Source organism: Notothenia rossii (genome assembly GCF_949606895.1).
Source record: "Notothenia rossii genome assembly, chromosome: 2".
NCBI classification, from domain to species: Eukaryota; Metazoa; Chordata; class Actinopteri; order Perciformes; family Nototheniidae; genus Notothenia; species Notothenia rossii.
The window spans coordinates 52,515,821-52,542,189 of NC_136904.1; the positions used below are offsets into that span (position 1 = coordinate 52,515,821).

General features: G+C 40.4%; 2 protein-coding genes across 2 annotated transcripts; one reads left to right on the forward strand and one right to left on the reverse strand.

Annotated features, from left to right (window-relative positions):
- Positions 1–287: 287 nt before the first annotated feature.
- On the reverse strand, positions 288–26,369 carry mtch2 (mitochondrial carrier homolog 2). Its single transcript, XM_079665059.1, has 13 exons — positions 26,213–26,369; positions 22,812–22,896; positions 18,639–18,745; positions 16,570–16,596; positions 16,423–16,479; positions 10,224–10,281; positions 10,071–10,122; positions 9,921–9,980; positions 2,664–2,757; positions 2,328–2,375; positions 2,184–2,251; positions 2,032–2,107; positions 288–1,003 (listed from the first exon to the last, which is right to left on the reverse strand). Exons 1-13 carry the CDS (start codon positions 26,297–26,299, stop codon positions 917–919), a joined length of 906 nt encoding a protein of 301 aa, XP_079521185.1. The 5' UTR covers positions 26,300–26,369; the 3' UTR covers positions 288–916.
- LOC307029267 (uncharacterized protein) lies at positions 2,771–8,182 on the forward strand. The gene is made up of 2 exons (XM_079665061.1): positions 2,771–4,961; positions 6,276–8,182. Exons 1-2 carry the CDS (start codon positions 4,921–4,923, stop codon positions 6,802–6,804), a joined length of 570 nt encoding a protein of 189 aa, XP_079521187.1. The 5' UTR covers positions 2,771–4,920; the 3' UTR covers positions 6,805–8,182.

Sequence of the window (26,369 nt, forward strand, 5' to 3'; positions counted from 1 at the left end):
TAGAGGCACCAAATACTAATTTGACTTCAGTCATTGATGTTTGCAGGAGGGCATTCTCGAGACAGATGGTGAATAAAAACTGCAAGACTATTTTTTTGAAACTTCACTTTATATTGTATAAAAATTATTATTATCCGTTTATAAAAACGTTCTAGTCCTTGATTTTATTTTTTTTACCCCTTAATTTCCCTAACTTTATAAGGACCTGTGATAGATGTGTGTGTACTGGATGATTCATGTGTTTCCCAGTGAATTGTCCATGAAATACCTAATAAGAAAAGACAGGGTAAAAAAAAGAAGCAGTTTTTATTGGGGTCAGAATGAGTTGATACAAGCACTCAGGCTCCCTCTGTACATCCAAAACATGCTCCTGAACATCCAGCCCCTCCCCTGTAGACTAGCATCACGCTGTCAAGCAGCCCTATGACCATGAACACATCGAGACAAACCACATGACAAGGGTCCCACACATCACCAACATGTCAATAATTACGTTACCACATGCAGACTGTAGTGCTGTTTTCAACAAACAAGTCCCATCACGTGGGTGGGCATTTACATTAATCTATACTTAAAAAAAACATCGGAAAGGGGGGCTCTTACACATTGATCTGTCAACACTATTCAGACACATGAGCCATGCCATGTGGGTTTTCAAAACGAAATTAATGCTCTATTATTTTACAGCCCTGCAGTTTCAATCTATTAATTTATGTTACCAAACGAAGCCTGCTGAAAATTAACTGGAAATTAAAGTGTTTTTATTTCACATGATGACCGGTTGTCAAGAAAATAACCCTCATGGTAAACAAGTGCATACAAAAAAAAGATTAAGTGCCGACCCCAGATCAGGCAATGATGATTTGTTTTTAGCTTTATTATCACAACTATGTTCAGCTCAGTTTCTTGAGGCTTTTTAAAAAAATCTCTTCTGGTCCACTGCGTACATCTTTCCTGCCGGGATCTTCCGGAAAAATAAACTGTTGCCTCTGCTCATGTTGCCCTGGAAACAAGAGAAGATGAGAAGTGCTTAGAAGTGTACAATGGTGAAAACGGTTGATCTTTTCAAGGAAACATTTAGTAACGAGAAGGTCATACGTAATGTCATCCTGCAGCTACATGAACTCATATTAGAACCAATATCACAAAAACAGCTAATGACGAAATGACTTAATTATGAGCATTATTAGTCCAGACTTCAGCTGGACCTGAAGATATGATTATGGGAAATTAATAATAATAGTCTTGCGACTCTAATCTAGGTTTTATAGCATCAAAATATACAGAAAATACCAAAAGTATCCACTAATGTTGCAGCTGGTAAAAAGGTGGAGCTTTTTTTGATGCTGGATGGTTTAACATAAAATAATTGCATCATTACTGATTATTTATAATTTTTCTTTACAAATTGCATTCATCTAAAACCGTCAAAAGTATCAAAATCTTTCAAACAAATGCAGTAAAAAATTAATTGTCTGTTATGAGATGTAGTGAAAAAGTATAACGAAGCAGACAATACCTACAATTGCACTGTAGTAAAGCACTTGTAAATATACTTGTTACTGTCCAACATTTGTTATGAATAATGACAACCAGGTAGAAAATGGGACATGTTTCATGAGAATATAATTACTGAAACATTTAACGAGATAACAAAAAAATGTGCACAGAAAAATTGTAAACATGTTTTCACTGACTGACATTTTAGCATAATTATACATATTACAAACTTCTTCTTTTTTTTATTCTGGCTTGAAATATATAAATTCAAGCACTCCTCTCTAATAGATGGAGCTAGTACAAGTAACAAGTACAGTACTTGAGCACATTTACTTAACTATCTACCACCATTCATGATTAAAAAAAACAACCAGGTAGAAACAGGACAAAAAAGCAGCGCCTTGTAATGTAATAGCGATATACAATTACTTAAAAAGTAATAGGAAATAAAAAATGTAAACACGTTTTCACTCTGATGAATCCCAGGATTTGTGTGCATTGAATAATATATAGTACATATGATGTGTGTACCTCTCTGCTGAGATGCCTCCAGCAGTCCACCCAGGTGGGGTATACTGAGGCGTAGGGGGGCAGACCTCCAGCCAGCCTGTGGAAACACAGTTCATTAAAGTCTGTAGGATCTCTCCTGAGGATTTAAAGCAGAGGATAACCGGAGCACTCACCCGCAGTTATTAACAGCCATGAGGTTTGACACCAGGACAAAAGGGTATGTGAGCATACTGGCGAAGAACTGGAAGAGAAGAGCAGAGCAGCATGAAGAAACTACACACTGCAGGCTGACAGGCAGCCATGTTGGTTAAACTCACCCCAGTCACTGCCTGGGAGCAGTTCTTGATTTCTCCTGTGTGACTCATCTGTAAAGAGGAAGACATCAGCAGTTAGTCCGAGTCGAGACAATTTACGCCAGCTTCAGGCAAACAACACTGAGCCTGATAAGTTGTTGCAGGCGACTAAATTAAATGGACCGTTATTTGGATAATTATTTCAGTAGGATTGAGAATTGTTGACACATTGCGATGGTGAGAGTACACACCATAACAGTAGGCAATCTCTGTTACAGGCTAAATCCAGCCTGATAGGTACACCCCCCTTTACAGAACACAGAAGCAATGACTGAGTCCTGAGTGTGAGAGAAAGCGTACCGAGTCGTCGATGGCATACGTGTTGATGGCGTGGGCTAGCAGGTTACAGATCCACAGAGACAGGACGTCACAGAGCAGGCGGGGTATCAAACCACTGGAGGAACACAGAAGGATAAGATTCAAGGTTCAAAGGTTTTATTGTCATATAGTTACAGTCCAGCTACAGTGAAGAAATGGCAATAAAAATCTTATGACCCGAGCTCGAGCTCCTCCAACAATGCAAAAAAATACAAAATAGTGCAAGAAGTAAATACATATACAGTGGGGCAAAAAAGTATTTTGTGCAAGTTCTCCCACTTAAAAAGATGAGAGGCCTGTAATTTTCATCCTAGGTATACTTCAACTATGAGAGACCAAATGAGAAAAAAAAATAAAAAAATCACATTGTCTGATTTCTAAAGAATTTATTTGCAAATTATGGTGGAAAATAAGTATTTGGTCAATAATAAAAGTTCATACTTTGTTATATACCCTTTGTTGGCAATGACAGAGACCACACGTTTTCTGCAAGTCTTCACAAGGTTTTCACACACTGTTGCTGGTATTTTTGGCCCATTCCTCCATGCAGATCTCCTCTAGAGCAGTGATGTTTTGGGGCTGTCGCTGGGCAACACAGACTTTCAAATCCCTCCAAAGATTTTCTATGGGGTTGAGATCTGGAGACTGGCTAGGCCACTCCAGGACCTTGAAATGCTTCTTACGAAGCCACTCCTTCGTTGCCCGGGCGGTGTGTTTGGGATCATTTTCATGCTGAAAGACCCAGCCACGTTTCATCTTCAATGCCCTAGCTGATGGAAGGAGGTTGTCACTCAAAATCTCATGATACATGGCCCCATTCATTCTTTCCTTACACGGATCAGTCGTCCTGGTCCCTTTGCAGAAAAACAACCTCAAAGCATGATGTTTCCACCCCCATGTTTCACAGTAGGTATCAGGGCCGTATTCACCATATACATTGGGGGGGACACATCCCCCCCCAATATTCAGATGCACTCAAAATGTCCCTCCCAATAAATAGCAAAAAAAAAAAAAATTGTAAAATTTAAAATTTAAAATTAAAATAATATTGCTATTCTATGACTTCTTTATTTTCGTTATTTTGAACTTCACCAAAATGATATTTCTTTTCAAATGTAAATTGGTTCCTTATTTTGTACCCGGGGGTGTCTTTCGCTGTTGCACGTCTGAGTCCACCTTCAGTTAGCTTGATGCTCCAAGCAGGTCAGTCATGTTTTAATTTGCCCTCCATCAGTTCTGGTATCTTTTCTAGTTAGCCCTAAAGTAATCTATATTATTTTTATTTAGTAATGAAATGTTAATGAACCCTCCGGTTTAGCTTCTTTGTGTAAGTAACTTGTAGTTCTGATGTTAAAACCGAACTTTTCAGGAATAGTAGCTAACTAGCTGTGGGCTAGCTGGTTTCAGTTGTTAGCCAGGGTTTGGCGGGCTAGTGTCAGCTATGTGGAAAATGACGGTGTCGTTTTGGATGTAATCCAATAGATATTTATTCATGTGGATTATTTCTATTTTATTTTGTAATTTGTAGGGTGTTTGGAAAGATTTAAAACTGTGCTGTGTGACACCTATGGAATACCAAAGGTGCCAGAATTAATTAAATAATAAATACTCTACAATTATTATGAAATAGTATTTCATAATCGTCAGAAGCATTTAAAAGATACTCACACGCAGGAGGTTTGCAGTGTGCATCATAGCTTGTGCTGGGTTTAGAATGCTCAGAATTGCTAATAAACATATTTAATTATCTTATATCCAGCGCTGCTGACCCGTATTAATCACATCAGCAACTGCAGATCGCCGAGGTCAAGCTGTAAGCATGAGCAAGATGAAGGGCGGCAGTGACATTAGACAGTTTTTTGGGCAGCCTCAAGTTAAGAGCAGTGAGAAAGTGAGTATTGTTACCAGTCAGATAGCTTGTTTACTGATAATATTTCTTCCATGTTCACTCTGGTGTGTTCAGAGTAAAGAGAGAGGGAGAGAGAGAATGTGAGCATGGCGACCGGAAAGGGAGAGTGTGCGCTGGTGACATGGAGGTAAGCCAGAAAGGAGCTATATGGATGGTTAAGACAGAATAATGACAACATAGCAGTCTAATGTTAATGTACAGACTCCTGTGTCCCCCCATATGTATAATGTGTATCAACAGTCTTTCTAGTCAATAGTTTACTGATATTTCTTCCATGTTCACTCTGGTGTGTTCAGAGTAAAGAGAGAGAGGGAGAGAGAGAATGTGAGCATGGCGACCAGACAGGGAGAGTGTGCGCTGGTGACATGGAGGTAAGCCAGAAAGGAGCTATATTGATGGTTAAGACAGTATAATGACAACATAGCAGTCTAATGTTAATGTTAATTTAAGATGAGATCATCCTCATATGTATTTCAGATAATACCATCAAGCAGGGAGAGTGAGTTTGACAATTAGAGAGAGAGCAGCCAGGCCGGCGAAAATGAAGGTACAGGAAAGGAAGGGGAGGAGCTTGGACTTTACCCAAATCATCCAAATGTCAAAGTCATACCCAGTCAAACCCTATCAAATAGAATACTCTACTTTCAGGAGAAGTGGTTTGAAGATCATACATGGCTCCATTACAGCCCCTCTGTAGAAGGGGTCCTCTGTTTCTATTGTGCTAAATACTTTGCAGCACAAAAGTCTAAGCGTGCGTCAAAAGCAGATTCAGCGTTTGTCAAGACTGGTTTTAACAATTGGAAGAAGGCACTGGAGAAATTTAGTGTGCATAAACACAGCCAGTGTCACAAATTAGCTGTGATGACTAGGATTCAGGAGCCAGAGCCTGTTAATGTGCAACTTTCACGTGAGTTTGAAAGACGGCAGCAACAAGCAAGAAGAAATCTGATGAAGATTTTTGAGGGTGTGAGATACTTGGCGCGGCAAGGTCTGACTTTTCGAGGCGATCAGAAGGAGAGTGGGAATTTAAGCCAGCTTCTAAAGTACAAGTTAACGGGCGATGCAGAGCTGACCTCCTGGCTAAAAGGTCCCCTCGATTTCACCAGTCCGGAATTGCAGAACGAACTGTTGAAGGTGATGGCCAATACAATCATCAAAGAAATTGTGTTGGAAATAACATCAATGCCAGTGGTCCAGTTCTCAATTATCATTGATGGCACCCAAGATATATCAGGAGTTGAGCAGGAGTCAATATGTGTGCGCTCTGTAGATGCAGATCTACAACCAAAGGAAGAATTACTGGGAATCTACCAAGTGTCATAAACAACAGGGCAAAATATAGCCAAGATGGCATGTGATGTGATGACGCGCCTACAGCTTCCTCTGTCTCAACTCCGAGGACAAACTTATGATGGTGCCGCAAACATGGCTGGACGATTGCAGGGAGTACAAGCCATTTTAAGGAAAGAACAACCGCTGGCTGTGTATTGTCACTGTGGTCCCCACTGCGTGAACTTAATTAGTTCATGTGGAGCCTCTCCACTAGAAAGAGATGCAATGGGTCTGGTCCATGAATTGGGGGGCTTCTTTAAATCAATCTGGGAGGTTCAAGTTGATTTTCCAGAATATTGCAAAATCAGAGCATATTCAACTTTCACCTCATTGAAGCCTCTCTGTCCCACCAGGTGGACTGTACGTACCCCTGCCATCCGCTCAGTTCTCAAGCAGTATGAGTCAGTGCTGATGGCCCTTGAAGAAATGGCATCATGCAGCTCACCTGAAACTTCAGCCAACGCCAATGGTCTTCATGGAACATTTCTTAAAGGGAACACTGTGCTTGGCCTTTTAATGGCTGAAGACCTGATTGGGGATTTGGAGTGCCTGAACACCTCCCTGCAGCTTAGGAAACAGACCGTTTCAGGCATGTTGGAGGCTGTAGACCATGTCAAAACAAGCATGCAGGTCAAACGAACGGAGGAGCATTTTGATGTATTGTTCTCGAAAGCAACTGCTGTGGCAACAAAGTTGGACCTACAACCAATTCAGATCCCTCATGTCCGCAAACCTACAAAGCGTTACACCGGTCAGGCTGCAGCCCATATCCCTCCCGATGCCCAGTCCTTGTACAGAGTCCAATTCTACAATGCCTTGGACACAGTGAATACTCAATTCATAGAGAGGTTTGAACAAGCTGGATTCCACAAGCTGCAGTAGCTTGAAAATGTGCTGCTACACGGAGACATGGACAAGGTGTTAGAAGAGTATCCTGAATTGAATTCAAGACTACTGCAGGTGCAGCTGGCCATGTTTGGGGCTAATTACACCTGTGAAACAAGCTCAGATGTTGCTAGCATTATTCGGGAAATGGTTCCAGAGGTGAGAGGTCTCTTCGGTCAGGTGGAAGCTTTAGTAAGGCTTCTGTTGGTCGTCCCTGCCTCTTCTGCAGAGGCTGAGAGGAGTTTTAGTGCCCTGAGGAGGCTTAAGACATGGCTTAGATCATCGATGAGTCAAACGAGGCTGAATAATGTGGCCATATGTCATGTGTACCAGAAGAAACTGAACAGACTGGACTTTGAGGGAATATGCCAGTCTTTTATCAGTGCCAACAATAAGCGCAAAAAGGCTTTTGTGTCCTTTACTTGAGGGTTGGGCTTTTTAGGCGGGTGCCTCGGAGGAAGTTGGGGGTCTTTTTGATTTTGAATGAGCGGCAAGCAGCTAGTGCGAGTCGTGGCTGTAAAACAAAAGGGCAATAAAGTGTTCCTGTTTCTACTGAAATTGTGTGGCACAGACCTTTCTATGGATTGAAATGCTTTAAGGTGATTATGGTTATAGTTTTACTTCATTCATCCCTAATCTCTGCCATTACAAACAACAAAACAAGAAAAGCTAAACTAGATAAAATAGGGCGATGTAATACAATGCACAATTAGACATTATGGTAAAACATTTTAACCAGTTAAGCCCCAAGCCTGTTTTTCAGGTCTCAGGTTTGAAAATGACATTCCCAGAACAATTGACTATATCTTCACTTCTAAAAATGGTTAAATGAATAATCTTTTTTCTCAAAGCAATGATAAACCTGTGAGTTGGATGTAGAAAAAGTCAGAATAAATATAGATGCTTTTAAAGTAAATTCAGATTGAACATAGTAAAAAAATGTAAATGATAGTGTCCGTGCAAAAAATAAACCATTACTTATTGTGAAAACCACTCTTGAATGATGGGATAGTAAAACTATAATCCAAACTATAACATATAATAAGTACCCTGTATCAAGATTGATGCAAAACAAGTATTTCCAAGGCACACCTTTCTATGTTCATTATAGTTATACAAAATAAGAGAATAACAGAATAACAGGTATGAAATCATTCCAACTCATACTAGTTTAAAAAGGGAGTGATTTGTAAAACATGCATAAAGAAAAAAGTAAATCTGTTCAGTTTGGTTTCACATGGGTGTTGATGTGATGTATCCATAGATTTAGTCCCTAATGTTGCTCTCAAAGTGCACCAGATTGATGCTTTTAACGTCAACATTTAAAAAAAAATCTTCCCGGTTAGGTCACCCGCCCGCCCACACCCCCCGTCAAATTGTCCCACCCAAATTGAGGATGCTTCGTACACCCATGCCTGAGACACAGTTTTGTGACTATTGTTGTGTTTTGCCCCCGCGGGCAGGGGCATGGGGTTTAACAGGTTTTAAAGTATCCAATGTGTTAGTGATTTTTTATGTATTTTCCTTTAGAATGGCAGGAAATTAGTATTCCAATTTGTATTGAATTTTTGGTCCCCCCCAATGTCGACTCCATGAATACGGCCCTGGTAGGTATGGTGTTCTTTGGATGTAACTCAGCATTCTTTCTCCTCCAAACACGTCTAGTTGAGTTCTTACCAAAAAGTTCTATTTTGGTTTCATCTGACCATATGACATTCTCCCAATCCTCTTCTGGATCATCTAAATGCTCTAGCAAACTTCAGACGGGCCTGGACATGTACTGGCTTAAGCAGGGGGACACGTCTGGCACTGCAGGATTTGAGTCCCTGGCGGCGTAGTGTGTTACTGATGGTAGCCTTTGTTTGTCCCAGCTCTCTGCAGGTCATTGACTAGGTCCCCCCGTGTGGTTCTGGGATTTTGCTCACCGTTCTTGTGATCATTTTGACCTCACGGGGTGAGATCTTGCGTGGAGCCCCAGATCGAGGGAGATTATCAGTGGTCTTGTATGTCTTCCATTTTCTAATAATTGCTCCCACAGTTGATTTCTTCACACCAAGCTGCTTACCTATTGCAGATTCAGTCTTCCCAGCCTGGTGCAGGACTACAATTTTGTTTCTGGTGTCCTTTGACAGCTCTTTGGTCTTGGCCATAGTGGAGTTTGGAGTGTGACTGTTTGAGGTTGTGGACAGGTGTCTTTTATACTGATAACGAGTTGAAACAGGTGCCATTAATACAGTTAACAAGTGGAGGACAGAGGAGGCTCTTAAAGAAGAAGTTACAGGCCTGTGAGAGCCAGAAATCTTGTTTGTTTGTAGGTGACCAAATACTTATTTTACCGAGGAATTTACCAATTCATTCATTAAAAATCCTACAATGTGATTTCCTGGATTCTTTCCCCCCATTCTGTCTCTCATAGTTGAAGTGTACCTAGGATGAAAATAACAGGCCTCTCTCATCTTTTTAAGTGGCTGACTAAATACTTTTTTGCCCCACTGTAAGTATACATACATGTAATAGAATATGGTATATACAAGAACAGAATGTGAACTGCTTATTGCGGTGATAACTACTTCGATAAGTAGATTGCAAGATGACAAACAGATGAACGTTTATGGAGGCACTTGACAGAAATCAGGTGTTTAGCAGTCTTATGGCCTCTGGGGTAAAACTGTCCATAGGCCATAAGACTGCTAAACAGCTGAGCTCTGTTGAGTGCCTCGATATGACTCATTAACACATCAGCAATATTAGGAAAAATAATCATCATGCATTATACTACTGTGAGAGAAGAAATAAAAAATACAAGTCTTCCTTTCTCCAGGCTGTGTAACTATGTGGGACTGGACTGTAGATAAACGTCCTGTTTGTAATGTTTTAATGATGATTACGCGTATTCATTTCACTGTCCATTCTACAACTGATATTACATAGTTTATAATTCTTTGGGATTGATCAATATATTTTCACACCCCACTTAAAGCTCAAAGTTTCTGTCTCTTTCTCGCCAAGAGTTGCTACGCTTGGACTCCTTGCTAGAAATGTTCATGCTTTCGCAGAAAGTCTATGACCAGAGGAGTAGAAGGAGAAAAAGAAAGAAGGAGTGTGAGACTTACGCAAAGAATCCCAGCATGCCTTCTTCTCTGTAGATTGTGACGATGGAGTCAAACACCCCACTGAGGATAGAAGATATATTTATTTGTTTAAGTTTTTAATAAATGTTAAGGTCATTTCATTGAGGTGTGTGTCTATCGTGAAAACATTACCTGTATTTTGTTTCCCTCCCAATAAACTGGACCATACATCGCAAAGTAATCACTGAAAAACAAGTGGAGGGAAGCAGAGTTGACAAAATGTCTCCCCACACACAAATCAAACAAACGTATGCTGTATCACAAGCCATAAAGACGTCCTCTTACCATGAAAGGGATGTGTGACTATGGTGGCGCAGGACCGAGCCACCATCTCTTTGGTTGTCTGAGGAAAATAAGGAAAAATAATTAACTCATATAATCACATAAAACATTTAAGTAAACCTTATCAGAATATTGTTAATAGGCGTTTTCACACCGCAGTACTTTTCCCACAAAGGTTCATCAGAACTTAGTTCCTGAGAACTCTTTAGTTCTCATGAATAAGTACAGATCGTGTTCACACCGGAATAAGTCCCTGGGGAAGGATTAGGCAAATGAAGCCGCTGACGTCACTTCTTCTTCTTCTGCTTTGGGTTTACTGGCAGGCCGCAAACAGCTTCACGGCGTATACTGCCACCCGAAGTCCCCGGAGTTGGGGACTGGTTCAGTAGAAGCTGTTGGGAATCGCCAGAACGCCGACACCTCCATCACTCCCATGTTTTCTTTTGCGTTGCCATAAGTTAGTCTCTCTGCGTTTGTGCGCTGGGCTAATGCTAATAATGCTAATGCAAGGATAATAAAATTGCGGCTTCACAAAACCTTTTCTCCCACGAAAGTCCCTGCTCTCTAAAAGGTTCTCATGAACTAATTTTAGTTCCGGATTTTTTTGGTGTGAACGCAACATTTCGGAACTATAGTGGGAAAAGTACTGCGGTGTGAACGCGCCTAATGAGCTTTATGTTGATCTTATTTGATAGTTAAACATTTATTTTCTTGCTGTTTTTGTTAATAGTACACCCATTATTATTCAGTTTAAGTATTATAATTCATTTAAGTTGTGTTTATGCTTTTATTTTGAAGGCAGCTTTGGGCCTGGGTGATGAGGCATTAGAGACAGGTTGGGGTGGGACTGGCGCAAAGAGAACACATTTCTTTTTACCAGGAAAAGACACAAGGAGGCCACAGGAAACAATAAGGGCAAGATGGGTCAAACTGTTGTTCATTGTACTCATTTGGATCATTGGAATAAAAAAGGCAAAACATGATGTGCTTGCCTCGACATTAGAACAGTTCGCTTTGTAAAATTAGCTATCTGATGCCTGAATAGCATCCCCCCCGCGGGAGATAAATGTTTGTATCGACACAATTTTTTTGTCAGTTTGAAGTAGTTCCACGAGGAACTCTTCTTTGAACGTACATCTTTTTTCATCTTTAGTTGTGTTGTTCTCACTGTTCTGTATATCGCCAATAAATCAATCGCACGTGTGACGGAGAGGGGGGGGGGGTAGCAGGCTGCATCAGGCAGCAGCAGTCTGCACTCTGCACAGCCTGCGCCTCCAAGTTTTACAGTAAAACAAATTGGTGGTGTGAACAATGGCCATTTACAATTATTAATACTATTATTAGCATTAGTCTATATGTTGGTTGAAACTAAGCCAGGAAAAAAAGAAAAAACATAAATAATAATAAAAAATATATAAATAAAATCGAATTTTAACCCTCCGGTATCATTCGATTGGACTACGCAAATTAGTCATTCGAGACAAAAATGTCCACTGCAAAATACTTTGATAAAAACATTATATTAAAAGTTTTTTTTCACAACTTTTTTGGGTTCAATCTTAAAAGCAACTTCCGCCCTAATAGAAAATACCAAAAATGTAATCATTTTCAGGATTTTAACCCTTTAAAGGCCATTTTGAAAACCTGAAACCGCTGGTTTTTTTTCATGATGAAAACAGAGAAAATTAGTTATTTTCCAAAAAATACATATCTGGTGACTGCAGGGTTCTTACACCTTTTCCAAAGTCAAATTCAAGCACTTTAAAGGTGCATTTTCCAGCTTTTCAAGCATCTTACAGCTGTTGTAAATTACATATTTATATACACATACTCAAATGATTATTCTCCTACCTCACATTAAATCGGATGTTCTTTATGCTATAAACAACCAAATGTGTGTTTCGTGATAGCCTTCTACACGAGGATACAAAATTAAAGAAAAGAAAACTAAGTTTAATATTTCCAAATGAGTAAACCATCTGCACCTAGACTGGGCCTCCCATATAACCTGGCTGAGCCAATATAAAACAATCAGCCAAATAACTTTTCAATACATTATTGATTACTATTTTTGAGGTACTTTTAGGTTGGCAGTAAACATAAGTCAGATGTAAATTGTGTACTTTTGCTCCACTACATGTATTACCTTTAGTTACTTCACAGATGAGGATGAATGATGTGAAATATAATCAAGTGTTGAATCAGACTTTAGTTCCACTTGAAGTAAATCCACAAGCTACCCTGCAGTATACAAAGTCATTCAAACTAGCTGCACCTTTACCAGCTTTGAGAACACTTTAATGATCAATCATTATAAAACATATCATAGATATTATTCTGAAATGGACCAATCTGCACAATGACTACTTTTACTTTCGCTACTTTCACTATATTTTGATGAGAATACTTTTCTACTTTCACTTGAGGAACATTTTGAATGCAGGACTTTTACTGTGACAGAGTATTCCTACACTCTGGTACTTCTACTTTTACTAAGTATAAGATCCAAGTACTTATCATTTCACTACAAGATCTGAGTACTTGTACTTTTACAAGTTCAATATCTGAGTACTTATTCCACCTCTGGTAGCGTATTAGCCTGAATTGTAGCCACAAAATCACGCAGAGCTGCATAAAAATAGACTCACAATGGTAACAAGAGGAAAATAATATTTACAAATGTGTACAATGATTTGTAGGTAATTTTGACTACTCAAGACACCCGACTTATACATCTTCAAAGGAAGATTGTGTTCATTCTACAATTACATGGGATTAAAGCAAAATGTAGTTTTACTTGTATAATACTTCAATTTTATATAAAAGACAGTTTGTTTTCAAATAAACAAAGTATTGGCTTTCACAATATTAAACTTGTTTCGGCAAATTCAGATGATGAGTACAACTTTGAAGCTTGTAACGGCATAATTACAAGCAGAGAACGGACTAATGTAACATCACAGCAAACATAACAACAGCCGGTGTTTCTTGTGAGTGTTTCCCCGGTACACTAACGCAAAAATACACAAACACACTCGCGAGCTTCCCCCAGACCAGTAATACAAACGAAAATGTGTCTTCGGGTCAATGTGACTGATTTCGATAGAGCAAGTCACATTTGGTTTAGGCACGAAACATACTACCAGTGGAAATACAACGCTTTCAAAATCGCTCTATGTCGAATCAATAGATTATATTTCGTGACTATAAAACGAAATGCCGTAAGTGCTTCATCCTCTGAACACCACACGATGGCGACTGTAACGCACATAACATAGGTACGCTCCTCTGAAATGATTGTCCCCTGTAATTATTATTATCCCCCAATCAAGTTCGCTATTCAGCTCGCTAACGTTAGCTTAAAGAAACGTAAAATGCAACGTTAACCTAATCTAAAATGCTCTATTACGGCGTACCTTTCATGTGGCTCGTCAGCGCAGACTCTCGCATCGTTATTTTTGCAAACTTTGCAGGAGGCTACTCGTGGGCTTGACCCTCGTCTAGCCATGGCTTGTATTTGTCTTCTGCTAGCCAACGCTCGTTGAAACTGCAACCTGGCACACTGTCATCTATCACTCTCATCAGAATGCCCAGGTCACACGTAACACAAACACTTGCAGGTCGCGCGCATAGCGCGGGAAGGCCGCAGCGGAGATGTTTTATGTAGAAGCGAAGCAATTATTTTCTTTTAATCTAAAAAGCGAACTATTCAGTCAGACAGCAATTTATTGTAAAAGTAAAGCATATACATTTTTCAAGCACTTTCTCAATTTCAAGCACCATTCCCAAAATTCAAGCACTTTCCCGACCTTGAAAACACCACGTCAAATTTCAAGCATTTTCAAGGATTTCAAGCACCCGTACGAACCCTGTGACTGGCTCTTTTTTTGTTATAACAGTCTTGGATATGTCAAAGATTAGCAACAACATTGATTTTGGTTGATTATTAGTTTTTGCACAAAATCAGATTAAACAAAAAACTCACATTAGTTATTCGGGACAAAAATGTCCACTTCCAAAAACTGCTCTAAAATGACAGATTAATATTTTTAAAAACTTTTTGGGGTTAAATCTTTCAATCAACTTGTCCTGATCAAAAATACCAAATGTTAACTTATGTTTAGGATTTTAACCCTTTAACTGCCAGTTTGAAAGCATGAATTTGCGTTTTCTATGAAAAACATGCACAAAAAGGCAGTTATTTTCCATATAATGAATGTTGGGGGGGGGGGGGGGGGCTTTTTTTTTTTAAATCACAGTCTTGGATATGTCAAAGATTAGCAACAACATTGATTTTGGTGGATTATTAGTTTTTGCACAGAATCAGATTAAACAAAAAACTCACATTAGCCACTCCCATCCACTCCCATTATAACCACATCTTTTGATCGCTCCGCCATACCGGTATAAAATCATGCATTTTGTAATGTCAGGGTTTTATATTAGAGGAAAATAGTTCAATTTGTCCTTTTTACTGTACATCACCAGATGTGACATTTTACCATTGAATTACACGCTTGTCATTTCTTGGTTTCTTTGCCTGTTGTATAATGGGGCCCTGACAGCCATTGGAATACATGTACAGGTATGCAACTAATATGATGTAGGTGTGTTGGTATGGATGTGGAAGAGTGGTATCAGCTGAGAAATATGTGTGTGTGTGTGTGTGTACAGAGACAACAATATACAGTAGATTTGGTTTAAAGCAAGTCGCAGTTTTCGCCTCATATCTTTCTTTCTCTCTTTTTCTCTCACTCCCTCATTCTCAAACTCATACACACTCTTAAATATTAAACCTCCTTATACCTTGTGTGTGTGTGTGTGTGTGTGAGTGATTGTGTGTGAGAATGAGACAGGACTAAGTGTGCTCTCATGGCATTTTGTTTTTCATTTGTGCTGTTTCATGTGTCTTAGAGGTAAACAGATGTATGATCTTGACCCAGCTTGACCTCGATGTTTTGAATTGTTTGGAACTTCAAAGTGCTTTGATAATGTCTCTTTAGCAAACAGACATACAAAGCCATACATACAGTCCTTTAAGTAAATAAAAACACCTGGCTGCAAATCCAAAGCTTCAAATATGTTTAGTTTGGCTGGCTGGTCATTTCATTCCTGTGATACGCAACAAGCAGTAAGATGAAGAGGAGCTTCTCTGTGGGACAAGAGGTCAAATGCAGCCCGTAACTTCAGCTGCAAGACTCATCCTCTGAAACAGAAACACCCTGAGAAGGAGAATCTGGTGTGGATCTGCCTGTGCTTGAAAGGAGTCAGCACAAGGATAAAACACTTTTGTTGCTAATCTTTGACATATCCAGTTTTTGGAAGTGGACATTTTTGTCCCGAATGACTAATATGTAACTTTTCTGACTTTTCTGATTTTGTCGTTTTCAAAATGGCATTTAAAGGTTAAAATCCTGAAAATGATTACATTTTTGGTATTTTCTATTAGGGCGGAAGTTGCTTTAAAGATTGAACCCAAAAAAGTTGAGAAAAAAACCTTTTAGTATAATGTTTTTATCAAAGTATTTTGCAGTGGAAATTTGTGTCTCAAATGACTAATTTGCGTAGTCGATTTGTTACACAGTGAATTAAAGACCGATTTGAAAAATTGAAATTGGAATTGCAAAATAGATCGAGAAAATAGCCTTGTTACAAAAAATCATGCCATTTGCACCAACACAACCGAAGTTATTGCAAAATGAAAAGTGACCCATATGGACAAAAACGTCCACAGTGATACCGGAGGGTTAAAAAATATTTTTTGATTATGGAGACTGTAACGAATATTCGAAAAATCGAATAATCGCTGGCATCCCTAGAAGCAAGCATGCCATTCAAACCTGCTAGCGGGTTGTGTGTTTAGGGGGCTAACGCAGCACAGATGTTACAGATTTAATAAGAACACGCATGCTTGCAGGAATTTTATAGCACAAACTAAGACGATTAAAAATTAGTGTTGCGTTACGGCTGCTATACGTTTTACAAACCACCAGATGTCACTGTGTTTGGCACTTTGAGAAACCCTGAGTTTTTCTAACCTTTTGCCGACTACAACGAGAGAAGTGAGAGTTGTGGGAGGACTTTGCCCGGCTTCAATACACTCCGATAGGCTGTCATTATTTGAACAGTGTTATAGATTATACAGACAGAGTATGGCATTCTGTCAGTCCCACAGTATAAGTGTAGTGTGTGAGAGTGGTACCTCATTAACAACGTGCTGCAGGGAGCCCTCGGCAGCTTTCTGCTGACCTCCCAGAACCTGGAGAACAGAACAAACCTCAGAACCATCCACATCACATCACAGTATGTTGTAATGGCACAAACAATGAATCAGACTAAAAACTCTTACCTGAAGTGTGCCTTCTTCCTGACATTTCTGTAAGAAACTAGAGGTTAATATGATACAACTGAAGGATTCATAAGGATCTGAATAAATACTTTACATTAAGAAATGAGTTTAATCTTCTTGAATAACATTACCGTAATTTTCGGACTATAAGCCGCGCCTTTTTCCCTATTTTTCGACGCTACGGCTTATACAACGGTGCGGCTAATCTATGGATTTTTACAGCTAACGGCCAACACCTTTAACTCTATGGGCTCTATGGCCGGTCCGCGGACCCACACCTTTAAGCGGCGGGTTCCAGCAGGAAAAGCTGGAGGCCGGAAAAGAGTGAGACAGGTAGCGCGCAAAAGTAAAAGTGGAACCGAGAGTGGTATGCCGCTGCTATAGTCCGAAAATTACGGTAAATGAAATCCATTTATCAGGCATCAGTAATCATTCAGGATGTTCAGATATCAGTTTGCTGCATATAAATCCTGATTTAAATTAGATGAGCGGTTAACATCAACCTACACACATCAAGTCTAATCTAAATCAGTTTATAAATGTAAAAAAAAGCCTAATTAATAAATGTGGAACAGCCTCACTTGAAATAAAGATTAAAAGTATTAAAGACCCATCTTTTAAAAATTGTATTTAAAAATTGGGCTAATTAGGCTTTATTGTCGCACTTTGGGCTTCTTCCTTGAATGAAAGGTGCTATACAAAAAAGTGTTGTATTATTACAGGGTATATGCAGGAATCCTGAAGTCAAATGTAATACCATTAAAGACCTTTTTTAAGACCCTTTCCATACATTTTAAGACCTCATCGCAACTTTGAGTTCTAACCGGTTACATTGGCGACACACTTTACCTCACATTTACTACCGTAATTTTCGGATTATAAGGCGCACCTGAATATAAGCCGCAGCAGCGGCATACCACTCTCGGTTCCACTTTTACTTTTGCGCGCTACCTGTCTCACTCTTTTCCGGCCTCCAGCGTTTCCTGCTGGAACCCGCCGCTTAAAGGTGGGGGTCCGCGGACCGGCCATAGAGCCCATAGAGTTAAAGGTGGTGGCCGTTAGCTGTAAAAATCCATAGATTAGCCGCACCGTTATATAAGCCGCACCGTCGAAAGATGGGGGAAAAAGCGCAGCTTATAGTCTGAAAATTACGGTATATTGATTGTAAGATAGCACAACTAAACAGAGTGCAGACAGACTACTGAAGCCTCCTCTCCACATGAACTTCAACCTCTCTGTGAAGGTCAGGTTTAATGCAGTATGCTGCTTTGTTGCTTCTGTACTCTGTGCTCTTTCATTCCAGTAAAACTCCTCAGAAACCAGTATTTGACCAATAAACAAAACAATTGACAAAACTTTGAACTATGAAATATGTTAAACTTTGGTGAGCTTCAGCTGGGTAATGCCATATAGGAGCTCCCTCGCAAATACCCAGGGGTTAAATTGGGCTGGGGCTGTCCGGGGCTAAGCCCTGGCACATAGGACGATGCTCTGACGTCATCACCCTCACACATTTGTCGTATGTTTACAAAAAACGATATATATGTTAAGACTTTTCTCGTTCTTAATATAGACTATATTTAGGGTTGATATGTGTTGACTTTACTTTAAAATAGCAGATCTCTGTGACCGGATATAGTTTGGCTTTGTGAACATGTGTCTCTTCTGCGGCTCCTCCGTGCAGAGAGCCTGCGGGACTTAGACGCCACGGCTTTCTGGCTAGAACTTAGCATGTGGGACCGGACAGCTTTGATCCCCATCGACAGACTCTCTTCTTCCCCCCCCCCCCCACAGAGCGGAGTGGCGCACTATGCATGGGGCCGCCTTGAGGGAGTTTCCCGACATGTCGTTTCAGTAAATTAAAGGGAGTTTCATGTTGTCGTTGCTGTGGACCTTCTTAATACCTTGGAAAATGCTGTTTAATACTTTTTAATAGCCTTAATATTCGCTAAATTGATTTATCAACTTTTAATACTTTTTAAGACACCCTGTATTACCATTACTGAATCCTTACTTCTATCTGAGGAACCAGCTAAATGTGTGCTACAGTATGATGTATTCATTCCTACCTGCAGTACTCTGCTGTGCACTATGGTTCCGATGGAGCCGGCACAGAGCCTGGGACCGAGCCCTTTGAACAGTCCTGCTTTCCCATCAATCTTGATGATGTGTTGAGCTGAAAGTCAGAAAATACACAAAAGTTGGAAAATTACCTTCTCAAAACAGTAGACCACAAATACATAGTTACGGATTTTAGAAAGGATTCATATAATATTAGTTATCTTTTTGTACGTGAAAATGTGTCGCTGTAATGTAGGCAGCAGTCAAGTACAAATAAATACATATTTCCGAGTGGGACTGGTTCTTTGGAGTATTTTTAGAGGTAGTTTGACAGAATAAATAAAAAAACAAAGCTGTATTCGTCAGATCTCCACAGCAACAAGCTGTTGGGTCCTGCATCATCTGAACCAAACCACCAGACTCAGGGACAGTTTATGTTCAATTCCTTAGCTCTGTGAAGTGTCACCACTTACGCATATTAATAATATGCTGGTTATTTGTGTATCTGTTTGTCCCTCATATCCACTGATTTATATATTGTTACAGTTAACAGTATTTATTATACCGTACCGTTTATATGTACACACGTTTCAAATTACTTGAACCATTTTGCTATGGCACTATTTTTATATCTTTAACTTTTATGTTAAGTGTGTATTGCGTACATAGAAAGTAAGCCTGCAAACGATATTTATCGAGTATATGACAAATAAAACGTTTAAACCTTTGAACTTTAAGACGGTTTCAGCAGATGATGTTTAACTCTCTTAATAAGCCACTTGAGGACACAAGTAACATTGATTTTAAAACCCCCTTTATTACTAATGCATTTGCTTAAATAAATAAGCCAACAAAAGGCAAAAGAAGAAGTACACTGTTATCAAGTGTTCTATGGAGAATAAAATGCACTCGACCTCAGGGGATGATGCACTTCTGCAAGAAACATTAGCTGAATAGCACTTTGTTTACTTGTATGAAAAATCACAGCCAGGGCACCTTAATGGAAATTGAAACACAGGGGAATAGTGGGGAATCAGTGTTTTAAATGTCTCCTATTAGGCTTTTTTTAGGCATATATTATGAGTCTCAAATATATACAAATCATGTGTATGATGTGTTTTGCTCAAAATACCAAACAGATCATGCATTTTAGACATCGTGATTTACGTCATATCAGCAGCAATTCTGGATCAGCTCCGTTGTACCCCCGTTTTTAGAGATTTGGGTACGGCGGAAAAGAGAGAGGGTTTTGTTTTCTGACACTTTCTGAGTATCCTGGCACACCGGGGACACATTTATTAGGGCTGTCAAGTTAACGCTAATAACACACATTTTTTTTAGCCTCATTAATTATTTTAACTTGCGTATATACATGTGTATTTGTCCTCGGCCCGCCCCGTAGTTTCAGAGCCCAAAAGGCTTGACGTTGTTGTTGTTAGTTGGATGGTGGGAAATTCTAGCGAGAGATATGGATACAAAAAAAAAGGTGTTTTAAACAGCGAGCCAAGCACACAGCTGATGCTGACAGCCCTGCTCCTGCCGCTTGCTTGCGGCAGACCACCCTTGAAAGTTTGCCGGGGAGACGCCTGGACACGTCTATGAGCAACAAGCTTTCAACAGCGATAGCTAAATGGATGGCTAAAGCTTGCAGGACAATTCACATTGTGGAGGAAGAGGGACTGTGTGAGATAATTCAGATCGCATCCAACTTGTCGACTGCACATCACAGCGCATTATTTTGACCCACAGTGGGAACTTCAATCTCATGCTTTGACTGTTATGAAGACAGAGGAGCGGCATTTCACCGACAACTGTAAACAGGCTTGTCTGTTTGAGCAACTGGCTCAGTGCAAAGAAGTACACAGTGTTGGAATATAGTGTAAGAGAGAGAGAGGTTCCAGGTTGTTGTATTGAAAATATTCAGGAGAATATTTGTCATTGTTCTAATGATGATAAACAAACATTTGTCCACACATATGTTGATAAGAGTATAAAAAAACTTGAAAAATATTCCTCTAAGGTACATTTAGAACAGGTTAAAAATGTGCGATTCATCGCGATTCACTATGGACATCATGCGATTAAATATTTTAATCGACTGACAGCCCTAATATTTATGTATAACACATCAAAAAGTGCATTTTGCATGATAGGTCCCCTTTAAGAACAATGTTACTTTAAGGGCCTCATTTAACACAATCCGATTTACATCATGACAAAACAACAAGATTATGATCACACACGGAGCCTTTGGACCCCCCAGAGCGTTGCGTATGCCGGTCTACCCACCTTGGGACCCGTTATCTTTACCGTAGTCGTTTAGTGCCCCCCCCCCCTCACCCACAGTGCGGAGCAAGGCAATGAAACTTAAAATAAGAAGCAGCATTTTACGGCGCGCTATGCATGGGGCCGCCTTGAGGGGGTTTCCCGAAATGTCGTTTCAGTAAATTAAAAGGGTGTTTCATGTTGTCATTGCTGTGGGACTTCTTAATACCATGGAAAATGCTGTTTAATACTTTTTAATAGCCTTAATTTTCGCTAAATTGATTTATCAACTTTAAATACTTTTCACGACCCCGCGGACACCCTGTCTGATGAACTAAAGAGCAGATCACGTTCACACCGGAATAAGTCCCTGAGGGAGGATTAGGCAAATGAAGCCGCTGACGTCCCTTCTTCTTCTTCTGCTGCTGCTTTGGGTTTACTGGCAGGCCGCAAACCACTTCACGGCGTATACTGCCACCCGAAGTCCCCGGCCGGAAATCCCCGGAGTTGGGGACTGGCTTTAGTAGAAGCTGCTGGGACTCCCAGCAGCTTCTACTGAAGCCTTCCGAGTAAATCGCCAGAACGCCGACATAAATCCACTGCTCCCACCTTTTTTTTTTGTGTTGCCATAAGTTAGGCCCCGGCCACACGAGGACGCATACGGCTAAATGCATAGGATTAACGCAAACGCAAAAAAGCTTCCGTCCACACACAATGTTCACCGGATAGTGTCTGTCCACACGAGACAGCTCCGTTTAGCTCCAACCGCTGGAGAAGCTGCAGTACATATGCAGGAGCCTGTACGTGGCGCTGCAACTTCCTCCACAAAAGCAGCGAAGAAGCATGGTTGTCATGGTTGCCCTTCTGTTTATTCTCCGCGGTGGGGGCCGAGGGAACCGGGCAGAGTTTTTCGCCAGTCAACGTGTATTAGTTTAAATCTTCCGGACAACATTTTAAAGTGCCGGTCTTTGCTATTTATTGAGCTTTAAAACAAATGAATAACGAATGTAATAATAAAATACACGGAGCCTCTGTTTTTCCTCCCTCTTTTCTGACAGCGTCAGTCTCTGTCTCATGCAGCAGCTGATCCAGTAATGAGTGACAGTAAAAATAAACATATTTATAACTAGTTTAGGTAGTTTGAGAGGTAATTAAAATAACTAAGGGTGATGATCTGACTTGAAGTGTGTGTTTTGCTCCGTTCACCGCTGCATCACAGCGAGAGGAGCTGCAGGTGAGCCGAGCTGCGTGTCTCCGTCCTGTCAGATTAGACTTCACTCGCGTTTATGTCCATATCGAGAGAAAGATAAATAATCTGAATTCAGTGTGCAGTTTACTTTGACGCGGGGGTGAGCAGCAGAGGTGGGGAGAGGCGGGGCTATTGCGTCATCATTATCAGAAAATGATCGTATAGGGCATACACACAGAGCCGTTGAACCCCCCAGAGCGTTGCGTATGCCGTTCTATCCACCCTGGGACCCGTTATCGTTTCCGCAGTTGTTTACTGTCATATTTGGTCGTCCTCGTGTGGCCGAACGGTCTATATGACACTAAACAGTAACGCAAACGACCGTTTCGTCCTCGTGTGGCCTTTGTCTCTCTCCGTTGGCGCGCTGGGCTAATGCTAATAATGCTAATGGCAGCAAATACAAAACTTTTCTGAGTTTTACGGGGCGTGGTTTGCAATCAGAAATGGAAACCTTTTTCTCCCATGAAAGTACCTGCTCTCTAGCAGGGACTAAAAAGGGGGTGAAAAGGTTCTCATGAACTATGTTCTAGTTCCGGATTTCTTTGGTGTGAAGTACACAACATTTCAAGAACTATCGGAACTACACTGGGAAAATACCCCGGTGTGAAAGTGCCTAATGTTATAAAGGATACACTTGTAAGCAGGGCTTAATGGGAAAGACACTCACCATAAGCAAACAGTCCAGGCAGCTGGTAGACTTGTCTGCCAAACAGGTTCCTGCCCAGGGTTGGAGCGAGTGGCTCATGTCCTACCTAACGACACAGTGATAAGAGAGTGATAAGCAATATGCACTGTAACTGTATGCACTTCATGTCTTAGCAACTGTGGCTCCCCCACACTTCCTGTTGTGTTGATACATTGTAGTCAAGTTGTTGACATTTTGCCTCAGTGGAATTTGTTTATTCTACAAACTATCCTAAAAATGTTCTGGCCTCTACTTAATTTGGTATTTTTTGCAACTTTTTGCAACTGTAAACCATCAATGGGTCAAAGCCAGCTGAAGTAACTAAGTGCATTTATTCAAGTATTGTACTTAAGTACAATTGGACTGTCTTTACTTTGACGTGTAGTTACTTTTACATAACGTGTTTGTATAATATATATTTACTACTAACTTACTCACTACTTCCAAAAATGTGCTCCATATTTAAGAAGTTAAAAACTCTTAGAAATGTTATTATAGAATATTATTCTGATTTTATTATTAGAAAAATACATATAACAGGCATTCTGCACTATGAGTACTTTCACTTTTGACACTTGATACATTTAGCTGATAATACTTCTGTACTTTTACTTAAGTAACATTTAAAACTCAGGACTTTTACTTTACTGTATGCTTAGACTGTGGCATTACTACTTTTACTTAAGTAGATACGGTGGCCCTGAAGTGCAAGTCAAAACGACGTTTAAGAAAACACTACAGCAGAAAACACCACAGCATTTCACAAAACACTTCAACATTTCATAAAACACGACAGCATTTCACAAAACACTTCACAAAACGCTACAGCATTTCACAAAACACTACAGCATTTCACAAAACACCTCAGCATTTCACAAAACACCACAGCATTTCACAAAACGCTTCAACATTTCAACTTTTACAGAAAGGAAGTTGTAAAGGAATACCTTTAGGGAGAACACTTTTGTGATTGGACAGAGCCAGCCAGAGAAGCACTGCTGTGATTGGTTGTTTTTGCTGCCAGTCAAGAAATGAGGCTTCGTGATTTGTCAGCATCCGACAGCGCAACATGTCCCAAAACATCAGCCGTTAGCACACAGCTCCTCATATCTGTTCAGAAACTGGACAAAAGTTAAACATGTACCAACCACAGACTGTCTGTGTCATGGAGAATACAGTCGCTGCTTTATTTCTGTATGTATGTATCATGTTGTTGTGAGTGTGGACGGAACAGCTACAGGTTAGTTTATCCTGATCGATCTGATCTCAATTCAGAAAACACGCATTTTAAAAAGGTTTTTCGCCTGCCGTCTTGTCTGCACACTTGTCAGAGCATTAATTCATGGTTTTTACTAACCGGTATCAGTATGTTGTTACTTCGGCATAATTTTGAAATGTGTATTAAAATTAAATCACGGTAAAATATATTCATTTTGTTGTAGTTGGTATCTACCATAGTATTTTCATATGCCCCGCCCCCTCCAGCGCGTCTTGTTTGAATGACAGGATTGAACACAGCTGACAGCCGCGGTGAAACTCCAGCAATTACGGCCCGTCCACACAGCGGCGTGCGTTGAAAGCTTCACCATTCACTTTGAATGGGGTGACGTCACTTTTCGCCGAACTGCATTGTGGGAAGTGAAGCGGAGCTTTGCTGGCATGGCTCGCTGCAAAAGTTGAGCAATGTTCAACTTTTGAAGCCTCGGCAGAAGCGTCAGCCAATCGAATCATATGCCAGTACAAGCTCTTGCCAATCAAACCGCTGCTTGTGTGTCAGGGGCGGGAGATTCATGTGATTGGTTGTTGGTCGAGCTTCAGACACACCCGCCGGCAAGCTTCAAACCACGCTGCTGTGTGGACGGGCTGTTAGAGCGATGCAAATATTCGGGGCTCATCTCCATGTACCACAGTCGACTACAACAAAATGAACATATTTTACTGTGATTTAATTGTAATATATGTTTCAAAATGATGCAGAAGTATCAACATACTGATACCGGTTAGTAAAAACAATTAATTAATTAAGTGTGCAGACAAGACGGCAAGCGAAAAAACTTGAAATGCGTGTTTTCTGAATGTGTATCGGATCGATCAGGATAAACTAACCTGTATATGCTCCGTCCACACTCACAACAACATGATACAGACAGAAATAAAGCAGCGACTGTATTTTCCATGACACAGACGTGTTTTCGTCATGTTGAACTTTGGTCCAGTTTCTGAACAGATATGAGGAGCTGTGTGCTAACAGTCGGGTGCTGACCAATCACGAAGCGTCATTTCTTGACTGGCAGCAAAACAACCAATGCTCCAATGTACAGTGCTCTGGCTGGCTCTGTCCAATCACAAACAAGAAGTTTGGATTGGAATACCCTTTCCGTAAAAGTTGAAATGTTGAAGTGTTTTGTGAAATGCTGTAGTTGTTTTGTGAAATGCTGTGGTGTTTTCTTAAATTGTGTTGTGTTTTGTGAAATGCTGTGGTGTTTTGTGAAATGCTGTGGCGTTTTCTGAAATGTTTTTTTGACTTGCAATTCAGGGCCACCCCGTAAGTAGAGGACCTGAATACTTCTTCCATCACTGGTCAAAGCTGACTTGGTAACAGCTATTGTGAGCTTACTGTCTTTTTCATTGGGCTAAATGACACCGGGCTGTAGATAACAGTACTGTTGCTGTTAATGAGTTATTAAAATTACACGACGATAGTGAGCCAACAGCACCCTGTGGTGTAAAACTAACTGTACGGACAACTAAGGACATTTTACTGTGAAACAGAGAAACAAAGCCACTGTTTCTGAATGGAAACTAGGAAGGCACTTCGGGTAATTGTATTCATACAACACAGAGGTTCGAGGTTAGCTAGCAAAGCAGAGCTGCTCGGCTGACAGCTAGTTAGCTGTTATTCCTAGCTATGTCAACCAGGTTAGAAATAACCGCATGTGTGCGTGAGAATATGTTCCTGGGAAATTAAGTGTTCAAGTAAATTATGCATACACCAAAAATACAGAAACAGGACTATATATTAATACAGTATGAACTTCAAAAATTGGTTAACACAACTAACTTCCGCCTACACAGAGTATTTGGAAACAGAAGGTCATAGGGACAACAGACGGAGCATAATGTAGTTGATGTTGTCTGAGGAATATTTGCTGCTGTATGTATTAGCTGAATCAAATAGTCCATAATCATTATTGACGAACGAGCATTTAGAATAATTTACTGACAGGCAAGGCAAATTAAAATGCGCTATTGTAAATGGAGTTTGACAGGTCCCTCCTCAGGCTACTAGCTAACGTTGTTTACAAATGCGAGCCAAAAGTGTCCAAAGCAGCTCCTAAAGCAGAAACATCTCCCAGCGTCTGCACCGACCCCTCGCCTCTTACCTGGATCAGGACTTTAATGTACATCAAAGGGTGGGAGAGGACGGTGAGCCCTGATCCCAGCAATACTTGGCCACACGTGTCCGCCATTTTTGGAGAGACAGTGGAGATAGGAAGCCCTTCACTTTCGTCTTGTTGCGTCAGAGGAAGCGATCCCGCC

Excerpts from the sequence above, each read along its gene's own strand:
- mtch2 (XM_079665059.1), bottom strand. The coding sequence starts at position 26,299 with ATGGCGGACACGTGTGGCCAAGTATTGCTGGGATCAGGGCTCACCGTC. Across the intron at positions 2,758-9,920 it reads GGCATGCTGGGATTCTTTGC|TGGTTTGATACCCCGCCTGC; the intron begins GTAAGTCTCACA and ends GTGTTCCTCCAG. Across the intron at positions 2,376-2,663 it reads CGTATGCCATCGACGACTCG|ATGAGTCACACAGGAGAAAT; the intron begins GTACGCTTTCTC and ends TCCTCTTTACAG.
- LOC307029267 (XM_079665061.1), top strand. The coding sequence starts at position 4,921 with ATGGCGACCAGACAGGGAGAGTGTGCGCTGGTGACATGGAG. Across the intron at positions 4,962-6,275 it reads TGTGCGCTGGTGACATGGAG|GTGGACTGTACGTACCCCTG; the intron begins GTAAGCCAGAAA and ends CTGTCCCACCAG.